This window comes from Dermacentor albipictus, unplaced genomic scaffold, assembly GCF_038994185.2.
Source record: "Dermacentor albipictus isolate Rhodes 1998 colony unplaced genomic scaffold, USDA_Dalb.pri_finalv2 scaffold_11, whole genome shotgun sequence".
NCBI lineage: Eukaryota > Metazoa > Arthropoda > Arachnida > Ixodida > Ixodidae > Dermacentor > Dermacentor albipictus.
In genome coordinates, this window is record NW_027225565.1 from 1613171 (window position 1) to 1635703 (window position 22533).

At 45.8% G+C, this 22533-nt stretch overlaps 1 protein-coding gene and 1 long non-coding RNA gene across 2 annotated transcripts in view; one reads left to right on the forward strand and one right to left on the reverse strand.

Moving 5' to 3' along the window:
- Positions 1 to 2256: 2256 nt before the first annotated feature.
- Positions 2257 to 22533, forward strand: part of LOC139051397 (uncharacterized) — a 66149-nt gene continuing 45872 nt past the window's right edge. The window contains exon 1 of the mRNA XM_070528413.1: positions 2257 to 2549. Coding sequence (XP_070384514.1) covers positions 2270 to 2549 — 280 coding nt within the window. The 5' untranslated portion in view covers positions 2257 to 2269. The remainder of the gene's footprint in view (positions 2550 to 22533) is intronic.
- Positions 6624 to 13150, reverse strand: LOC139051317 (uncharacterized). Its single transcript, XR_011509326.1, has 3 exons — positions 13009 to 13150; positions 11780 to 11892; positions 6624 to 7320 (listed from the first exon to the last, which is right to left on the reverse strand). It is a non-coding gene; the product is annotated as an uncharacterized lncRNA (long non-coding RNA).

The following is a 22533-nucleotide window of genomic DNA, read 5'->3' on the forward strand; positions in this document are numbered from 1 at the left end:
TGGACCCTAACCACCACGAGAGCAGAAGGCAGGCGCGAGCCGAATGCGTGGAAAAGACACTCGCGCTACTAGAGAACACAGTGTACACGGATGCTGCCACGTACCCGCGAGAAGGGAAGCACACGGCCACGGCGGTGGTGGTGGACGGTGACGGGAATCTGATCACATGTGCGACGGCAAAGGTAGCCGACACTGCGGAGGCCGAAGAAATTGCCGTGGCGCTGGCGGCAGTAGAAAGATATAGGACAGGCAGGCCTCTAAACATCTTAACAGACTCGAAGGAAGCGTGCAGAAATTACACGAGGGGCAGGATTAGCAAAGCCGCCCTCAGAATTCTTGGCGGAGCCTACTTCGCCGAGGGGAACATTACGCACAAGTTAATCTGGATTCCGGCCCACGCAGGCATAGAGGGTAACGGAAGGGCAGACAGCCTAGCTCGAGAGACCACGTTCCGAGCAGAGCAGTCGCGCGCCCCGGAGTATCACCCACACGCTTGTGAGGGAGGATACACAGAAATCTTAAACTTATACAGAGGGACGAGAGCCAAATATCCCCCACCGCACAAAGCTCTAACGCAGGAGGAAGCAACGAGTTGGCGCAGATTGCAGACAAACTCCTTCCCAAATTTATACATCCTAAACAAAATGTACCCAACACAATACAGAGACACCTGCACATGGTGCTGGGCCACACCCACGCTATACCATGTCACATGGGAATGTAAACACAATAAATCATTCCACCAACACAATAACCCGAGTGCGCAGCAGTGGGAGAGTCGGCTTATCAGCTGCGAGCTCACGGCCCAAAGGGCCTTAGTGCAGCACGCTAGTGAGGTAGCTAGGCTCAGCGGAGCCCTGGAATAGGGGCCCACCCTTGCTGGAAGAGGCTCCAAGTCGCCGGCGCCCAAGACGACCGAGACCTCGAGACGCTAAATCCTTGAAGGAACCAAAATAAAGTTTCTCTCTCTCTCTAGCTCGGTGAAAGCGGCAGTAAAGGGTCTACTGTGTAAAGGAGTAACGAGGTTGCCTGTTCATCGTATGTTCACCGATAAACATTCTTGGCGACTGATGTAGTAAATGTGGCTGGTGACAAGGTACTTAATGCGTGCGTCACAGTAGCTAGTCACTCTCTTCATTTCCTGCGATACCCACGTGGCTTAGTAGTAACTGAAAACAGACCTCATAGCAACTGTGTAAGCAATGACAAATGCTTTCATATTTGCGTAGATGGTGGAAGCATCTACAAGAAAATGAAATTCCCTTATCACTTCTAGGGTTTCTTTAAACTCAGAATGAACCATTCACTGTCGACTGTGGTCCCTCTCGGTGGTAGACATTGTGGCTCTATGTATAATTCCGAACAACTCTGATATTGTAGACAATATCCGTGACTTCTGTCTTTGATATGCAAGGATATGGAAATCCGCACTTGGGTCGTTGTTTCGTTGCTTTCCTGTCAGAACAAAACGTCTTCTACTCGTTTCATCTGAATCTCGGCTAAAGCCCCGCAGTGGGCATGAGCCATCAGTAAAGGGAAAGCAAACACACAAATATGGGCTTTCCACCGTTGTTTCGTCGCACATATAAGCGATTGAAGAGAACATTCCACACCACCGCTTCTTTCATGCGAAAGCATTAAAAACAGCAATAAAGATTATCACGGTGGCAGGAAAAATCACCAACGTGAACTAAATAAAGAATAATTAAAGTGTATTAGGGTGGAGTAAGGTAGAGTAAGGTGGTTCATGATTGTATTGCGCTTAGTGTTACATAAGGAACAAGACGCGGACGTACGTAGCGCATATTAGGAAAATAAAAAAAAATATTATTATATTTGGAGTACATCGGGCTGATACATCCCTTGCGCTACGTACGTCCGCGTCTTGTCCCTTAGGTTCGTCAGTGAACGTCCACCAACGAGCCCCGTTCATTGCTTTAGAATAAGGTGGCTTAACGTGGATAAACGTGGATTGAGGTGGATTAAGGTGGATTGAGGTGAATTAAAGTTGGTAAAAATTAGAGTAAGCTGTAATAAGGTAGATATTTATTCTTAAGTAACTCAGAGAATTCATAATGAATTCGCATTCAAATCACGTAGGGATAATTAAGTGACTGTCAAGTTTTGTTCTACAGCCCGCTTCTTGGCCGATCCGTACTTGTTGTGGGTGCTTCCCAATGTCTGGGATAGTCATCATTACCATCGTCCGCATTGGCATCGCCGTTCGCAACGGAACAGGCTGCAGTCTGTCTGCGACACCAGGCTTGGCATGCCGCCGCCTTACGATAGCGTTGACACTGCGAGCACGGGATACGCGTCCTTGAGGCGAACACGTCGGCGACGATTGATCTTCACCCTGCCAGAGGACAACACCGCAGAACCTTGGAGCGAGCCCACGGCGCGGCATGGCCAGCCCAGCAGTGACCCACTGTTCACCGCCGCCGAAGTCGCCAGCGACAGCGGGAAACGCAGCGGCGCTAACGCGACGTACCTGGCCGAAATGGCGTCGGCGGCCGGCATGAAGCGCCAGCGCATCCCTGAAGACTACCGTGAGTGAGAGAGAAACGTTGACATAAGCTGCTTCCGAAGTCTGCCTCCCCGGTGTACTGCCTTCTCTGCAGGAGGCAGTACGCCGCTTAATACACGAGAACACTTGAAAAGGACACTGACGAAGAATATTAGGCTAATCTGTAGTATAGTAGGCTTCTGAAGTAGGAAAGCGGCTTCTCGCACCGTGAGAAGACGCTTGGAAAACCAAAAAAGAAGCAAAAAAGAAAAAAAGAAGGAGAGATCTAGGAGTGGCGATGCCGGCATAAAGTCCACACCAGAGATAACCATGACATCATTAATTTCGACAACATCTAGTTGAGTTTATGTAATTATTTATCATTAAAGACCGACATTGCAATTTAAAAAAAAATGAAAGAAGTCGCAGTTTAAGGCTTTCCCTGAAAGGCAAAGCCTTGATTGAAATGGCAACTTATTAGAAAGCTATACAAAGCATACCCTTTTCCGCAAGCAGGATAGCCGAAAGTGGACGTGGAGGAGCCCGAAAGGCGATACTAGTAATGAAATAGACTTCATACTCTGTGCTAACCCTGGCATCATACAAGATGTGGACGTGCTCGGCAAGGTGCGCTGCAGTGACCATAGGATGGTAAGAACTCGAATTAGCCTGGACTTGAGGAGGGAACGGAAGAACCTGGTACATAAGAAGGCGATCAGTGAGTTAGCGGTAAGAGGGAAAGTAGGGAAGTCCCGGAGCAAGCTGTAGAACAGATATTCGGCTTTAATTCAGGAAAAGTACCTTACTGTCGAAGCAATGAATGACAATCTCATGGGCATCATTAAGGAGTGTGCAATACAAGTTGGTGGCGACTTCGTTAGACAGGATACCATTAAGCTATCGCAGGAGACGAAAGATCTGAATAAGAAACGCCAATGTGCGAAAGCCTCTAACCCTACAGCTAGAATAGAACTTGCAGAACATTCCAAGTTAATCAACAAGCGTAAGACAGCTGACATAAGGAAGTTTATTATGGATAGAATTGAACGTGCTCTCAGGAACGGAGGAAGCCTAAAAGCAGTGAAGAAGAAACTAGGAATAGGCAGGAATCAGATGTATCCCTTAAAAGACAAAGCCGGCAATATAATTACTGGTATGGGTGTGAATGTTCAAGTGGCTGAGCAGTTCTATAGAGATTTATACAGTACCAGTGGCACTCACGACGATATTGGAAGAGAGAATAGTCTAGAGGAATTTGAAATCCCACAAGTAACGTCAGAAGAAGTAAAGAAAGCCTTGGGAGCTATGCAAAGGGGGAAGGCAGCTGGGTAGGATCAGGTAACAGGATATTTGTTGAAGGATGGTGGGCATATTGTTCTAGAAAAACTGGCCACCCTGTATATGCAATGCCTCATGACCTCGAGCGTACCGGAAACTTGAAAGAACGCCAACATAATCTTAATCCTTTACAAAGGAGACGCCAAAGACTTGAAAAATTATAGACCGATCAGCTTACTGTCCGCTGCCTACAAAGTATTTACTAAGGTAATCTCAAATAGAATCAGGGACACCTTAGACTTCTGTCAACCAAACGACAAGGCAGGATTCCGTAAAGACTACTCAACAATAGACCATGTTCACACTATCAATCAGGTGATAGAGAAATGTGCGGAATATAACCAACCCTTATAATAGCTTTCATTGATTACGAGAAAGTGTTTGATTCAGACGAAAGCTCAGCAGTCGTCGATGCATTACTGAATAAGGGTGTAGATGAACCATATGTAAAAATACTGGAAGATATCTATAGCGGCTCCACAGTCCCCGTAGTCCTCCATGAAGAAGCAACAAAATCCCAATAAAGAAAGGCGTCAGGCAGAGTGATACGATCTCTCCAATGCTATTCACAGCGTGTTTACACGAGGTATTCAGAGACCTGGATTGGGAAGAATCGGGGATAATAGTTAATGGAGAATACCTTAGTAACTTGCGATTCGCTGATGATATTGCCTTCCTTAGTAACTCAGAGGACCAATTGCAATGAATGCTCACTGACCTGGAGAGACAAAGCAGAAGGGTGGCTCTAAAAATTATTCTGCAGAAAACTAAAGTAATGTTTAACAATCTCGGAAGAGAACAGCAGTTTACGTATAGGTAACGAGACACTGTAAGTGGTATAAGGGGATACATCTACTTAGGGCAAGTAGCGGTGGCGTAGCCAGAAATTTTGATAGGGGGGGGGGGGGGAGGGCTCACGTTAGAGCTTGACCTCTTCACACAATTTGTCGAGGGATAAAATACATGAATAATAACTGCGTTGCAATTGCCCAAGATGCTGCAAACACATTCATGAACGCTACGCACTGTCAAGACAAGTAACATATGTATTTTTTCATAAAAGAATGTACCCTTATGTCCTAAAAATTGTGCCAAAAATAACTGATATCAATCCTTCCATGTTTTTGTCTATTTATTAAGAAAAAGAATATCGCACGAACTTTAGAACTATATCAGTGCGAAACCAGCAAAGCAGTGCATGCCGCTGATATGATAAATGTAAAGGCCGTGAAATAAACAAGTTGAGGACAAATATGTTAATGATACTTTGTCATTCGAAAGCCTTGTTTACATTTTTGTACATATGCAACGGCCAGGGAAAAATCTCAGTGAGGCTGTCTTTCATTCCAATGTACTGCGCAAGAGCAGCTGTCATCGGCTGCATAGTGTAATTGCACCGAAATCGTAGTGGCAACAGAGATCACATATAAGAAGCCGCAGTTCTGCAAAATATACATTAGAAATTCGAAGTACAATGGAATACACAAATGCCAAGATAAATATTGCTAAAAAGCAAAAAAAGTGTCTCTGGAAACAAAGTTCACTGAATGTATCCACAAACCTCACAACAAGATATTTAAATATACGTAAGTAACCAATAAATCAACGTATCTAAGAAAAAGTGACAATATACAGGGTGTTCCAGCTAATTTTAGCCAGAGTTTAAAAATATGCCGATACACTCTAGGACGGCGTGACCAAAGGCATGTTGCTCAGTTTTGTACGTAGTGCGTCACGCCATATTTTGTATTTTGCTTTATTAGATATTTAGTCAAGATTGATAAGCCAACTTCTGAAGTAACGAAGTTAGGAAAGAAAGTCCATTTAGAAAATTGCAGAGCGGTTTGCAAAGCGTCCGAATAAACAGTTTCTGTCTTTCTGTATATATATACATATTACGTATTAGTGTATTTGAGCTTACTGATGATGCCCGCGAACTACAAAACTAGTGACATGCCCGCTTGCGCGTGGTGATTTCACTGCTCCCCAACGTTCATCGCACATACAGCCATAGGCGCGCTACGACTTAAAAGGTGACAGGGCAACCACGTAGGCGTTGGCTGTGCTGTTTACGCCAGCGATGTGCTCCCCTCACAAAATTTGTTATAGCGATAAGCAGACGCAGCGGTTATCGCTTGTGCTGCCGGAAGCAACAGGCCCGTCATTTCGCGATAGCTGTAAGCAAATTGAACATCCCTGAATAAAAAACTCAGTTTTCAGAAGGCTGCAAATGGTGGAATAAGAGTAGCGTTAATGACCAGACACAGCCTTTCACCTAATTTACGTTTATTTTTCATGCGCTTTCACAGCAAGCACTCGAGCAGGTCACCTTCTGCAGCGATACAACACTAGGACCTTCTGAGAGCGCTTGCTGTCGCTGCCTTGAGCACCGTCGGTGAAATGCTGTGGCAGACTTCAGTTATCTTCTCCTGTAAGGCTTCTGGAGTCGTAGTTTCCGTCGTGTATACGTGATCCTTAATATAGCCCCAGAAGAAAAAGTCAAGAGGGTTGAGGCCGGATGACATTGCCGGCCACAGCACAGGCCCGTTTGTCCCTAACCATTGCCCTGGGAAAGTATCATCAAGGATTGCTCGTGCTTGAATGTCGTGCTTGACTGGCCCCCTCGTGCTGACACCACATTGCGTCAAGCTGGGCTGGTGGCATGTTGCAGCGGAAGTCTTCAACCTGCCCTTTGAGGAACTGACATACCTCTTGCCGGTCAGAGTGATGGTAAAAACATTGGGCCAATGACTGTGCTGTCATATATTCCGCACCACACTGTAAAATAATTTACACCCCTAAGGGTTTTTTTCGGTGTCTATAACTAACCCCCTAGCACCCTTGAAAAAGCTGGGTTTTATAGGGAATTACACCCTTATGATGGTTATTCTATATTCCAATAACACCCTATCCCTTGAGGGTGTTTTGAACAACATATTACCCTTCGACCCATGGGGTGTAAGGGTGTGATCAGGAATATATTACCCCTTCACCTATCGGGTGTAATGAGCAATATAATAGCCCTTGAAGTACGGCATGTGGAAGCGGGTACATATGCACTTCATTGTTTGTTTCTAAGTCTACAGTTAGGCTAGCACACAGAAATGTTATGTATGGTGTGCATACAATAGGTAATGTGTTTACAAACGCACTGCATAGCAACTTTGAGAGAAAACACATTATCACTTGTGAGTGTTCTGCGTGAAATGGCCCCATTTATCACAGATACAGAGTGACTGCATGGAGGGTCATTTATTCTAGCCTCCTGTACAATATTTTGAGCTTGCACTATGCCTTGTGGTGACAAGTCTTGCGGCCGTTCTACATTGAAGAACAGTCTCATTCAAACCAAAGTTCCAGGGCACAGGCGAGGATGATGATGCCTTTTTGTAGCTCCATTCCGATGTCCTAAGGCGAGCCATCATAGATGAAGCCATTTCTTCATTGATCACTGTAGCCATCTGCTTCTTTTCTACCTGCAAAATGATTTGTGGCAATTTAATGTCAGGAAAAGTACACGAAACATGACTAGCAACGCTTCCCTGCATCATTCACTTTAATATTTCAAGATCACATGAAGAGCAGGTTAAAGAAAACAAGCACAGATAGTGCTTACTTCCAGGAAATCGTTATTTCGAAAGAATAAGGCATTTAATCTGCCACATCATGAATGTAGGAGAGACAGGCTACACAACTATATGAGGGCAATTCAGAAATTATTGCCTCCAAGCCCACTACTTTGCCAATATTACAGCAAACATTTTGAACTTTTTATCATTGATGCACTTATGCTTAAGCTATCGAATGTCACTTGCCTCGCCTTCATATCTCTTCTCGTTCCAGAATAATCGAGCAATTCATGGCATCCAGTGGTGACGTCCAGTTGAAACAACAGGCTGTAATTGAATTTCTGACTGTGGAAGGTTGTGCGCATATCAACATTCATGGCCATTTGACTGCAGTTTACAGGAATGCCTGTGTTGACGTCAGCACTGTGCAGAGGTGGGCAAGGACTGTGAAAGACCAAAATCCTACCACATCAAATCTCCAGGATCAGCACGGAAACGGATGACCCACAATGGCTTCTGATGAGGGTCATGAACATCAGCAGATGAGTTGACTCGGTGCAATCGCAGGATCAAGCAACACCAGATTGCAACACTCACCATTTCCATTGCCTCAGCGAAACACATCATTAAAGACCTGCGTTACAAGAAGACCTGCGCTTGTTGGGTGTCACGGTAACTGACGACTGACATGAAAAAGTCGAAGCATAGCCAACAAGTTCAATTCTTGTAACCCAGGAGGTTTTTAATTATGTGGTTCACTGAACCAATGGAAATAGCGAGTGTTGCTGCAATCTGGTGTTGCTTGATCCTACGATTCACTCGATTCAACTCGTCTGCCTGATGTTGATGATCCTCATAAGAAGCCATTGTGGGCTGTCCAGTTCGGTGCTGATCCTGGACATTTGATGCGGCTGGATTTTGATGTTTCTCAGTACTTGCCCACCTACGCACAGTGCTGATTTCAACACAGGCATCCCCGTAAACTGCTTTCAGATGGCAATGAATGTTGAAGGGCGCAGAACCATCCGCAGTGAGAAATTCAATTACAGCCCACTGTTTCAACCGGACATCACCACTGGATGCCATGCATTGCTCGATTACTTTGGAACGTGAAGAGATAGGAAGATAGGGCAAGTGACATTCTATAGCTTAAACATCAGTGCATTAATGATAAAGAGTCAAAATGCTTTCAGTACTACTGGTAAAGTAGTGGGTTGTGCATCAGTGCACAACGCACTTTTGTGCCTCAGTGCATAAAAGTACATTTTGTTAAAAAAGTAAGTGGAACAACAATGCATTTTTCCGGCAAGTTTGATGGTGCATATCTCCAAACTGATGCCATTCTGGAAATCAATTCCAAGTAGATACACCTTGTAATCTCACTGGCTATGATTCGTAAATTACAATATGTGCCCCAGATATGTGGTGGCGCTGGCAAATACTCCCAGCGTTCTACTAGGAAGCATAAATACCCAAGAAAGTGATGGGGAAACGGCGCCCGCAGTAGCTCAATTGGTAAAGCATCTAACGCGTAATGCAAAGACGTGGGTTCGTTCCCCACCTGCAGCAAGCTGTTTTTTCATCCACTTTCATTTCCATTAATTTATCATGTCTTTATTTCACTTGTTAATCACAAGTAATTTACCCTAACTTGTCCTTGGTGTCAGTGTTTGCTGGCTTCTTAGGATATGATTAATAAACATCGGGTTTCTTGGTTAAGCCCCTTTCTTTTCGGTTATATTAGCTATAATGTAATTAATTCGAAAGATAATAATTTTTTTTAATTAGTTTAATATGTTTCAATTTCTTGTGCTAGATATATCTGCGTGTTTGAATATTCCTGCTCAAGGACTAGAATTATGCTATATGCAACAGGACTATATTTAAAAATTCCGCAAGACTGAAAATCATCACCCTGCATAAAAACAGTGTGAATTTAAAAACAAGCTTCAGTGAACCTTATTGAATCAGCAAATGGCCAGTGTAACTAGTCTGATCATCATGGAAATCTTTTGTAGCTTATAAGCATAGTGAATTTCAATTCCACATTTAGGAGTGCAAATTTTTCTAGAAGTCAGCTTTTTCTTTTTAACAGCTAGCATCCCTGCCAGTTTGCTTAAACATAATGTTGCATGACTTCAACAGTACTGCACAATCACTTTTTTCTGCTCACAGTGTCGAGTGATGTGTCTTTAGCAGCTGAGATAATTAATGTTCATGCAGATAAACATCAGAAAACATTGCAATAACTGCCAAGAAAATGCAATCATGCGTTTTGTTTACAAAAGAGCATGTGCTCTACCTTCTGCCAGGTTTGTTTTCCGTGTCAGGCTAGAACGGAACTTGCACAAGAGGCAGCTTTTGCATCCGTGAAGATATTTTATGAGGTTATGGTGGTGTCGAAACATGACATCAACCATAACACTTTAAACTATTTTATGAAACAGGTATTTGTACAAAGATAGGAAAGGCACCAATTTTGAATTTATCACATTTGGTTTAGAGTACCATAGTTTAAATGGCTCAACTAGTACAGGTACGCAAACGGGCTAGTTGGTATTGGTCGATGACGTTAGACAATGTGAACTCGACAAAGGATGGAGAAAGAGGCGATAGCATTTGTTCCATTTCTCGCCACTTTTGACGTCCCTTGTACAAGTCTGCGCTGTCTGTCGAACATCATGGATCAACTAGTACAGCCTGAAAAAAATATGTCATGAAAGAAAACTTGACTTTCAACCTCGACAATTCTGCCTGTTAGGTATTATGGTTTCTTTAGAACTTATTTCTTTATACAAAGTCAGACCCATCAAGTAAAGCTTGCTGAGAAAGAAATGAAGAACAACGTCAACACCTCTCAAGGCACATGCATCAAAGGAGTCAGAGCATCATACACATTACCTTTAGGTGCAAGAGTATTCTCTTTCTTAGGCAAACTGCATTTCTAGTTTCTTAAAGCCTATATATTTATTTGCCACAGCTATGGGAAAATCACAAGGTGGAAAAGATGTGTTGGTGCAATTTCAACTATTATGTACGACAGCAAAAGGTAAAGCACAGGAAGTCTCACTGCTCCTCTGTCTAAATGACATTCAGTTTCATTTGTCATGTCCACTCCTACCCTTATGGCAGCAGAAACAGGAAGACAGCAGCGTGGTTCAGAAAGTAGATGAAGGAGCTGATATCCTAGCTGACATAAAGAGTAAAAAAAGGGAGCTGGTCAGGCCATGTAGTGCAGATGTGAGACATCATTAACTAGTGCGAAAAAGACAACGGACGACAGCTAGAAGCACACAGGACAGAACTCTAGGCTTCAACTGAAATTTTGGCTACACAGAAACATAGGATTCAGGGGATGCGACCTCAACGCATGGAAGCAACATTTATCTTTCCTTTTCCCTGCCTGACACAGGAGGTATTGGAGCCAATCGATGGGAAGGTTCATTTCGAGATACGAACACTCTTTTTTGGCGAGAGCCAGGGAAGTGGTGCTTACACACCTATCACCCGCTTTTCGATGCAAAGTGCTTCGAATATTTTGATGTCGACCTGCACCTAGAGCCGCCTGGGCAGATGAGTGCTTTGAAACTGCTCAGTGCATGAGCACTTACAGCAATGATTGGCCAGATGGCCACCAGCCATGACAGCTGCCCTATCTTTGTTCCCCCAAGCGGTCGTTTAAACGCCGACCTGTTTGGCTTGAGGACACATAGGGCAGCTTTGAGTGCCTTGGTGGCTGGTGGCCACATGGCCAATCATCGCCATACGTGCTCATGCACCGAGCAGTTTCAAAGCAATCGTGTGCTCAAGCAACTCCAGAAGCAGGTACATAGGGAAATATATGAACCACTTTGCATCAAAAAAGTGGGGAATAGGTGTGTAAGCACCCGTCTCTGGCTCTTACCAAGAATGTTCGTAAGTGAAATTAACCTGTTCATAAATTTGTTCCGATAGCTCCTGTGTTGTTTCTGTCCGTCGACATTCTGTGCATTCCATGTTTCTGTGTAGCAAAAATTTCAGTTGAAGTCTAGACTTCTTTCTTATGTGCCTCTTGATGTTGTCTTTTTCACGCTAGTTATTGATGTCTCAAGTCTGCAATGAGCACCAACTAGCCCAAGTGCCTTCTTCAACCATGTAATGCATAGGGCAGATAACCGGTGGCACATTCGAGTTACAGAATGGATGCCAAGAGAAGAGAAGGGTAGTCAAGGACGGTAGAGAAGTAGACTACGATGAAGTCAAAAAATTTTGCAGGCTTCACTTCGAATCAGCTAGCGCAAGACAGGGGTAATTGGAGCTCACTGGGGGAGGTCTTCATCCGCCGGTGAAAAAAACATGTAGGCCAATTGTGATGAAAAAAGTATACCTGTCGGGTCAGACGTCTTCACTGTCTTTTCAGCAACGTGTAGGCCCAAGACAGCCAGTCGGTTCCCATGCAATTGCTTCATGCTGACTGCAATTGCTTCATGCTGACTGCAACTGCATGGGCACAAGAAAACAACCCACCATTAATACCATTCGAGATTGACGACTCAATAAAAGAACCTCTCAAAACTGCAAATACAATTAAGCATTTACCAGCTTAATAAATACATATATAAAGGCCAAGAATAGTTACAATAACCATACACTTTATAACTAGACATTAAAATAAGGTAGTGAAGCGTACAATAACCGTAGGACGCTAAGTGCAATTCATTTCAGAAATACTGTTGACAACTGACAGGACGCCTTAGGCAGGGTTCAGTCACACAACAAGAAAACAAATAGTAGTAATAATAAGCACGCCTGCGTGAAACCAAGAAACGAGTACAAGAACGAGAAAAAAATTTATTAGGCTCGGTGTGCTTATTTATACAAAAAGATAAATTTACAAACAAATAGCGCAAGCACGCATTCATCCGCAACAGCACGACAGCTTCTATAACAAACGAGCACAACTTAAAGCGATTGATAAGTACATAGCCGGGACGGTCGTGGTTCTTTTGTTTTGCATTAGTTCTAGTCATGAAACCACAAGCATTGCAGGCTGCCTGCGCCATTACCTACCACGGCACCTCCGACAAAAAAAAATAAATAATAACAATTGAGTGAAAGTACACAAGCGACATTTAATACGATTGTCACACTGCACACTTTTGGCCACGATCGATCCTGACTGGAATCGAATTTCTGGACGCGTTTGGCCTCGTTGCACAATCGGTGGACGGGAGCCAATCGCGGTCGAAAATTTCGATCCAGAACGCGCTCAATCGTGCTCGAAAGTGGCCGTGTGACACCGGTATAAATCTGCGCCCATCTTTGACAACAGAAAGAACCAATTAGTCAAACCAAAGTATTATTTCCCTGCCTGCGCCGAATACTGACGCGTAGCAGTACTTAATTCTCTACAACTCTAGTTGAGGACACGTGAACAATGAAACATTCATTTTTTTTTTCTTTTTCACATTCGGTGCCCATAGGCTACGCCTGGAGTACATATACTACACTCGCATCCAACACATCTTGCGCTGTCCTTTAAATAAATTACGCGAAAATTACTACCACAATGACGCACCATAAAAAACGCGACGCTGAACGTGGCTACGTACGTACCTTTTATATGAGCAGTTCATGCGCCTTGCAAAAGGCCCTCGGTTTGAAGGCGGAGCGCTGTCACGATCTGTACTCTGGGCACGCCGTTTCGTTTACGTAGTGGATGGACCATGTTGACGATGCATTCCGCCGAAAAACAAAATGTCCACTTCATCACTGTTCAGGCTGAATGGAAGATGTTTTCTCCTTCGCCACGAATGACGGCCGTCGTAGGCGTAGTAAACACACTGTCACAAAGAAACACCGATGTCGTAGGCCGCTGGTGCCCTTCTTTCTCACGCATAATCGCGTCGCCTTCATTCCGGACGCTCACTTCGCGTCGATGAGTACAAAAGTACACGAAAACAACGAGGTGGTACAACCTAAACGCAGCAAAAAACAATCTAATTACTCACAACTTCAAGAATGTCACGGAGAACACACACATGTGCTCCCGGCGGCCCGCCGCGAGACGCAGGAAATGACGTAGCGGCGATAGCGGCGACACCCGTCGGGGGAAGTTATTTCAATTTCGGTTTCGTTTTCAAGGCATAAAAACAAATATTCTTTTAAACTATGTGTGTGTATTACTTTCAAAGCTATTTATTTTACGCTACCTCTAAGCCATTTTCTGTGTTTACGGGTAGTTTCACTGGAAATTTATTTCCAGAAACATGGGCTGATATCAAATCAAATGGGCCAAAGGTGGGCTGGTAACTGCGTGTAAGTGAATTTATTTGTCGATGCTTTCTTTTTTGTTTGTTTGCTTGGACGTTCATTTGTAAAGAGACGTGGCCCTTCCTGATTGTATAAGATACAGAGGTACTTGCGAGTCTGTCTTTTCTTTTATGCACAGAGAAACAGAGAGAGAAAAAAAGCTTTAATTGGCATTCTCAAGAAGTTCACAATGCTCATATTTCTGAACTGGAGTGCTCACTCAAATTTTAAATAGCTTGGATTAACGGCAGATATAAAAGTACTTGCATAATAGCTTTCTAAACGTATAGGCGACACCACGAAATTTCACATGTGCAGAATTACACGAAAACCATAAGTTTCCAAGTACGAAAAGTCTTTCTTTGCCTGCTGTCGTGAAAGTGCAACCGAAGCGAATCCAGATCTCGGGGATTTTTTTTCTTTGTTTTTATGAGCGGGTGAGCGAGTGGGGCCTATGACCGCTCAAAAGAAAGAACAAATATAACAACGATTCCCCTCTGGTGGACAGCACCGTGAGTTGTCGTTGTCATAATCTGATGTCGGTCTTTGTCTTACTGCAGTTGCTTATAATAGCAGTTTGACGGGTAATGAGGAAGATATATTCAAAATCGAGGTATTTTGTGCATGCGGTAGACAAGTCATTTTCGACCCAACTACGCTCGCACTCATACTACCACGAGCAGAGCAATTTAGTATTGTTCCCATTCAATAGCTGTGCCTATACCATCTCCGAACCCCTTTGCTCGGCGAGGGTGCAGCTGTGGTAAAGGCTATTGAATGACAACAACAATTTCCTGGCAAAGTGTGGGAACTGTGATGACATTTCGTCTGGGTGTTGGCTTTAAGCATTCTCTTGTCTCCCCTTAGTACGATACTGTCTCTCCTCTGCGCTGTTGCATGTGAGTACAAAAAAGTAAGTGCTGCACCTTCTGCACTACTTTTGCGGTGGGTGGGGGTGGGCAGAAGGGGGCTAACGCGTAATTAGTCTTCCAGAGGGCATTGTGTCGATGGCCAGGGTGTTTCAGTGGGCATTGTGGCGGCCAAAGAGGTCCAAAGAGTATTGTAGCGATGCCCACGAAGTTCTCGCTAAAAGGACTCGCACACGCCTTCCCCGCGTCCCTCTCATGTTCATTATGCACGCCCTCAAACCACCCACCGACGCGGCTGGCAAGCTAGTGACAGCAGCAGCAGCAGAATTGGAAAATGTGAGGGAGGAGGCATAGAAAGCTTCGCTTTAAAATCTGGCAGAGCGCCCCTGTGCACGCTGTAACCTGCAATCTAGAGCTCTGGTGTTTTGACAAAATTCAATTTCATTCTGCAAAGTATTTCTTTCCCGTATTCAGCATGTGCACCTGTCCTACCCGTCTCGCGAGGGGAGACGGGCGAGTCTCGCGCAGGTCTACATATGCCAAGACATCGCGAACGTACTTGGCAGGTGGGCAGTAGCGCGCACACTTGAAAAATGCCTCACCACTGTTCCGTGAACAAAGATTGGTCTGCAAATGCCCCGCCAATTTCTGGAATCTCGTTATATCTACAATGATTGGCTTGATATCCTATTCATGCATGCAATAATACTGTCTCCAATTTGGGAGGGGAAATATTTCAGTAAATACCGTCGTTAGTCGGTGTTGTAAATACTTTATGCATCGCAAGTTGTACGTTGGTTCTCTATACTTTCTAAGATTATTCTCCCTTTCTTTTTGAGCACTCCGTTCAGGCAGCTGTTTGTAAGCAAGAAGAACGTTCCTTTACTATACAACTACAAACTTAATAGTTTCTTTTTGTACAGCCAGCTTCGTAAATTGACGCAGACGCGAAGCCATGAGCGTTTTGCACGGCTCTTTCTGCAGATGCTGCTTGAGCAAAGCATTGTGGTGGGTGAGAAGGCTCAAGTTTGCCAACGAACCTACCTTGTTTATAAACTTGAGAGAAGCAGAACGAATTGGGGTTATTGATTCGGCGAAAGAAGGTCAGGTGGGGTCAAAGCTTCTCGAATCGGCGTATCTTTTGTCCGCGTATGGTTCGTCGCACCCTTTTCTGCCTGTTTTGTCATGCTTGAAAGAAACCTAGACGACCGCACTGCTTTAGAGCAATTGTGGCGCGTCCAGCTGCATGCTGTCACGTGGCCTATTCATTTTGCTAGATTCCTGGCGTCCCAAAAGCAAGAGCTGCACTAGTTCTGCCTTGCTGAAAACATTTTGAACATTTTTCTTTTGGTTAAGTATTCAATACTAGAAAAAGTAGGTGCGCGCTTTTGGATTCCGCGGAATTTGTGCGTGACGACATTTAGGAACTGTGTGCTACCTAGAACACTGTGACATAACAGATAGTATGCTTCAGCAACAGGTTTTTCCCAGGACATATTTAAAATGGCTTATCAAAACAGACAGTGAAACGGAGGGGGACTCTCTTCAGGAGTTTTGTCGGCTTTGAAAGCCCGACATGTCTCGGGGGGGACGGGCTTGGGGTAAGGCAGGGCCCATTTCTGGATCCGCCACTGGTTTTTAGTGCAGTGGGACACGCCGTCTCTTCGTGCAATTGTATGTTTGTGAATGTGATAAAAACAAACAAAAACACCCTTGCACCCACCCCAAATATTCTTAGTCAGTGCACCCTTTCGGTGGGTAAAAGGGTGTTATGGCATCTAGAACTGCCCTATGCTTCGCAAAAAGTCATGATGATGGGATGTTTCTTGAATGAAAACACCCTTCAAGGGTGTTATGATTCGCAATTCTCACCATCAAGGGTGTAAATTATTTTACTGTGCAAACGTTAAAAAGCCACTGGTGTTGGTGCACGATAGTCTGTTTATCGCTGTCTGGAATTACCACCTACCACCAGAACCACGTCCATCAGTCGCTTTACACAGCACAGGAGATAACGGTTGCTAGCTTAAATCGAGCAGCCAACGCTTGCGTCGCTGCTCTGTCGCTTTTTAATTAGCAGCTAGTGCACCTATGGCTGCTTGTGCGGGGAAAGCTTGGGAGCAGTGCAAACACGACACGCAAGCGAGCATGTCACGTTATGTTTTCTCGTATTTCGCGGGAATCCGCAGTGAGCTGAAGAACACTAATAATTAATAGATAGAAAGACAGAAACTGTTTATTAGGACGCTTTGCAAAGTGCTCTGAAACTTTCTAATTGGAACTTTTTCCTAGCTTCGTTCCTTCATAAGGTAATTAATCTTGGCTAATTATCTAAACAAAGAAAATAGAAAAATAGAGACACAATGCATACAAAAGTGAGCAACATGCATTTGGTCGCGTCGTCTTAGAGTGCATCGGCATATCTTTAAACTCTGGCTAAAGTTAGCTAAAGCACCCTGTGTAATGCCTCAAATAAGGCACATAAACATGTTGCATAATCACAGATTCACATATCACAGAATCTTAAGGCCCGCACCATCCCCCCTCCCTCAACTCCCCCAATTCATCGCGCGCGACGGAAGGCGGCGCGCTTCCTTCCCGCTTTTCTCCGTTGCGCACACAAGACTGGCCCACCATCGTCGGCTCCTCCCTCCACCCCCACCCCCCGCTACGCTTTCCTTCACACATACAGCATGTGGCGCGCGCTGACGATGTTATCACCCTTGTACTTCATACGGAACATGACGGCGACGACAGGAATGCGCCTTGAGTGTTTACCTAATTTCTATCGCAATAATATAGTAAGAGTATGTGGCAAAGTGAAGAGTCCCGTGACCCATTACTTTCACCGAACTATCAGCATGCGACAATTCGCTGCGCGGCAATAATGTCTTTTTGTGTAGGTGGGGGGGGGGGAGGCACCGAAATGTAGAATCGTAAAGGAAAGCATCTTGGCCACAATCGAATGCCTACTTGGGGCACCTAAGGTAGCTATCTAAGGAATATCCAAGAAAACGTGAGACGATTGGCCCACAGAGAACCATATGCATGCTGCTCGTTATCCTACACTGGCGAGATAAGACTTTCCGTAGACGTTGCGATAACATCGAAACGATGGTGATGCCCTCAAGCGAACGCGTTGCAATCTGTCCAGTCCTCACAATGGTGACGGCGAGCGACCATTGCTTCTTTTTCTCGTCTGCTAGCCAGAAAGCGTCCAAAACTCTCCGAGGCCAAAATCTGCTCGGCCAGAGAAAAACGAACGCGCACCGCAGTGCGCCGTGCGCTTGTCAGGGCAACACATGAAAAACGCATGACTTCTGGCTGGCTCCGGTAGCCCGAGGGTAGCGAGAACAGAAAATTGGAGAGGCTCAATGTATCCTCGCGAATAAAATTCAAAGTAGAAAAAATAAATAAGAAAGCAGTTACCTTCGCTGGCTTTAGTGTCTTGACATGCATGGATGCTTTGGCGCAGGTGCAAGGGATGTTGATATTGTTTTCTGTGACATGACGGCAAATATGAACCATCACAACGCTTCGTCTCATCGGATCTCGCTGCGTGCTTTGCCAACTTGTGTGATAGTGTATTGATTTGGCTTGTTTCGTTGTATGGTCCGATGTACGACTTGCAGTAAATGCAGTAAATGCAGCTTTGGCATCAAACGTTAATACGCGCAAACAACCCACAAAGATCCGGAAATGAAAATGTAAAGCACGACTTTGGAAATGTCAATGCACCTTTCGCATCAAAAAATCACGTGATTTTTATACCTCGAAAGTTTCTTAAATGAAATCCATGCGCTCCGTAGATTCTGCGGCCTCTGCGAGATGCCGCGGCGGGCCCGCTCGCCATCAAAGCGGCCTTGAAACTTTGTGCTCCGACGGGCACCTTTGCGTTATGTGACTCCAGGTGCATGGGCGTCGCCAAGAAATCTAGCCCGAGTTCACAACCTTCGCGCCGAAATGTATTTTCGGGCGCGAAATATACATACTACAGAAAATCCAGAATGATTTTCGGTGCCATGGGTTGTTTTGGTTGGCGGTGCATCACAGCACGAAAAAAATTGGGGGGGGGAGGGGCTGAAGCCCCATAAGACCTCCCCTTCCCCCCTCGCAACGTCCATGGCAAGTAGTGACTGCGGATCCGGATCATGAGACTGAAATAATCAGAATAAGAATGGGCTGGGGTGCGTTTGGCAGGCATTCTCAGCTCATGAACAGCAGGTTGTCATTATCCCCCAAGAGAAAAGTGTATAACAGCTGTGTCTTACCAGTACTGACGTACGGGACAGAAACATGGAGGCTTACGAAAAGTGTTCCACTTAAATTGAGGACGACGCAACGAGCTATGGAAAAAAGAATAATGGGTGTAACGTTAAGGGATAAGAAAAGAGCAGGTTGGGTGAGGGAACAAAGGCGAGTTAACGACATCTTAGTTGAAACCAAGAAAAAGAAATGGCCATGGGCCGGACATGTAATGGGGAGGGAAGATAACCGATGGTCATTAAAGGTTACGGACTGGATTCCAAGAGAAGGGTAGCGTAGCAGGGGGCGGCATAAAGTTAGGTGGGTGGATGAGATTAAGAAGTTCGCAGGGACAACATGGCCACTATTAGCACATGACTGGGTTAGTTGAAGTATGGGAGAGGCCTTTGCCCTGCAGTGGGCGTAGACAGGCTGATGATGATGATGATGACGACGACGACGACGATGATGATGATGATACAAAGCAATGTTAGAAGTTTTATCGGCAGTATGAATTACAGTAAACATTCTCTCGCTAAATAAATTAAGAAGCATGGTGCCATGTGCGCACAAGCAAACATAAACACATATGATTCAACGACCGCGGACACTCGCAGTCAAAACGCTGGCGAGATCAAGAGTGGCAACAGCTGCTAGAAAATTCCACTTCATGCTGCCTTTGGCTTCAGTGCGAACTAGGCATGCGAGAGCACAGCACACTCGAATTCATCAGCCACCAGCCTCCTAACCCACCGCATATTACTTCCAAGACACTACGCGTGCAGCTGAGGCCGGAGTATAGAAGCGAAACTCCAATAGAAGCGCATACGTCCTGCAATGGCGACTTGATGATGATGATGATTTATTGGCATCCCCCTTGAACCGGGGCGGTGACAAATTGTCACCCAGCCTACTTAATTTAATCAGGTGTGCTATACACGTTTCTCATTCTAGCATTTTATTGCAATAGCAATATATGTACACTCCAGACGCATTTGTGCCGTCGCCGCTGCCGTGACATTCTGTATAGAGTCCAAGGGCGATAATACCGTCTCCGCGCGTCGCATGCTGTATGTGCGAGTGGAAGCGCACGCGGGAAGCTGATGATCGCGGCTGAATCTGGCGCTTGCGAAGAAGAAAGCGGAGAGCGATCGCGTTGTCTTTTTTTTTTTATTAATTCGAAAGCATGTCCTTAGGCATAATACAAAAGATGCTAAAAATACACGAACAGATTCGACTCGTGCAAAAAATTTAGGAGTGAACGATGATGGGGTCCATGAATCCAACGTTCAAGGTCGGGTGGGCGGCCAGGCCGAAGGCCTGTTGCCCGGAGTTGGCGGAGACGGCTTAGATGAAGTCCTGGGCACGTCCATAATAGGTGTGTCACTGTCACATTTTGGATTCCTGTGTTGCGAAATGGACACGTTGAGCCGTAAGGACCATGGTACTGTTGTGGCCAGAGAGCGATCACAGACGGGGTGAGCGCGACCACGACACCTAGCCTCCTTAACGTAACCTCCTCTCGGCGGGTTAACCCACCAGGGAGGTCTGACCTACACGGAGGTGTGAGAGCTCGCGTGGTACGTCGGAGGCTTTCCTTTTCTCCGATCAGTCATCCACAGGCGTCTTCAGGAGAATGTGGAAGTGGGTATGTTGTAATCTGTGGTTGGGTTGCCATATTTGCTTCAAGGAGACCCGGCAGGGCTGCTCGAGGCACCCACTGGACGCGTATGAGGATATTCGTAGTGGCAGCAAGACGGTGAATGCTATCTGAGAATAGAGTGGACCGAGACACCCTACGTATGTCGTGGATGGCTTGAGTCGAGTCTGTGCGAATGATGAGTTGAGAGTATCGAGCATCTTGAACAGTAGGTAGCAACGCGGCCAAGCCGTCTCGTATGGCAGCAAGCTCGGCAAGGTAGGCCGGTGGTGCAGGATCGGCAACATACGAGCACGTTTGGCCTGCCTCAGGTATCAATGGACACACGAGAGCTGTGTGAATCATGGTGCCATTAACACTGGCATCAGTGTATTCTACAAGAGTCGCCTCGCTTTGATTGCCATCGGCGCGATGAAGGCGGGAATCATAGGCATTCTCCTGACGAGGAACCGGGCTATACAGACGACCAAGAGGCTTATTGTCACTTAATTGTACCCTTTTCCACGGAGCTACATCGGGTCTCGTAGATGCTGGATTGTCTATTTCGTGTCCCATGTACCGGGCCAGTGAAGCAGCCGAGCCGAAATATGATGGCTTTAGGGCACGCGCGCATCGACGTTGGTGTACGAGTTCGTCAATAGTGTTGAGTTGGGACTCGGCCTGTAGGGTCGGCAACGGAGTGAGACGTGTTGTCCCGTTATGGCCCGCATAGCTTCGTTCTTAATGGCCTCAAGGCGAGCCCATTGTGCCTTCGTGAGATGATGAAACTGGGCTCTGTAGACGAGTCGTGGTTGCAACACAGAACGGACAAGAAGGCGAGCCATGTTGGTGCTCGCTCCGCCAGATTTCTTCGCAATCCGACGTATCAACTGTATTGTTGCTGCGGCCTGCTGCTTTGCATTCTTGACCCATGGTCCCGTAGATCCGGAGGAATGCATTTCAAGGCCGAGTACACGGAGACTTGAAGCCTCGTGCAAGGGTTGCTGATCCAGAGTTAACTGAAGAGGCCGGAGTGCCAGTAGACGGCGCCCATACTTGTTCGCTACTGACATGTACGTCGTCTTGTTCTTGGAAATGTCAAGGCCTATCTGAGCACACCAGTTGTGCGTCATGTTTAGGGCCTCTTGGAGCGCTTGTTCTTGTTGGCAGATTTCAGGATCAACTGACCAGACAGTGATGTCATCTGCGTACATTATGTACTGTGCGTTATGTATCGTGGCTAGCTTCCAGGCTAGTGGAAGGAGAGCAATATTAAATAGGACTGGTGCGAGCACAGATCCTTGTGGGACACCCCGATGTGCGATGAACTGCCCTGCTGCTTGGCCAGCCAGGCGAATGGAGAAGGTGCGAGCGCACAGGAAGGCTTCGACGAATGTGCAGACACGGCTAGGGAACTGAAGCCAATGGAGAATTTCGACAATTGCTTCGTGACTCACATGATCGAACGCTTTACGAATATCCATTGCCAGAATCGTGCGAATTCTTCGGGAGCGGCCTCCGATGAGAACCATAGAAGATAGGTGCGCAAGGCCATCCTCTGCACCTAGATGAGCATGGAAACCGATTTGGCCAGGATGATACCATGAGTACCGCTCGAGCCACCATGTAGTACGCATCACGAGCATACGCTCCATCAGCTTGCCTAACGTTGAGGTTAGTGCTATTGGGCACATATGAGCGATATTATCTTGAGGTTTTCCGGGTTTGGGAATGGGGACCATTTCTGCATGCCGCCAAGAATCGGGAATGACTTCTGTAGCCCAAGCTTCGTTTATGGCCCCCAACAGCACTTCGAAAACCTTGCCTTCCGTGTTTTTATAGAGTTCTTACGGTATGACATCCGGTCCTGGTGCCTTGCATGGCTTCGACAGGTCGATTGCCCCAAAAATTTCCGCCATAGTGAAAGCAGCTTGTATACCATCGATGTCAGAAAGCGTAGGCGGCGTGCCTGCGTCCGCGGGGAGGAAGTTTTGAACAACGAAGGGAGGCGGTGCTGTGTCCAAAGCCGGAAAAAAGGTGTGGGCGACAGTTTCTGCGAATACTGCTGGTGTCTGG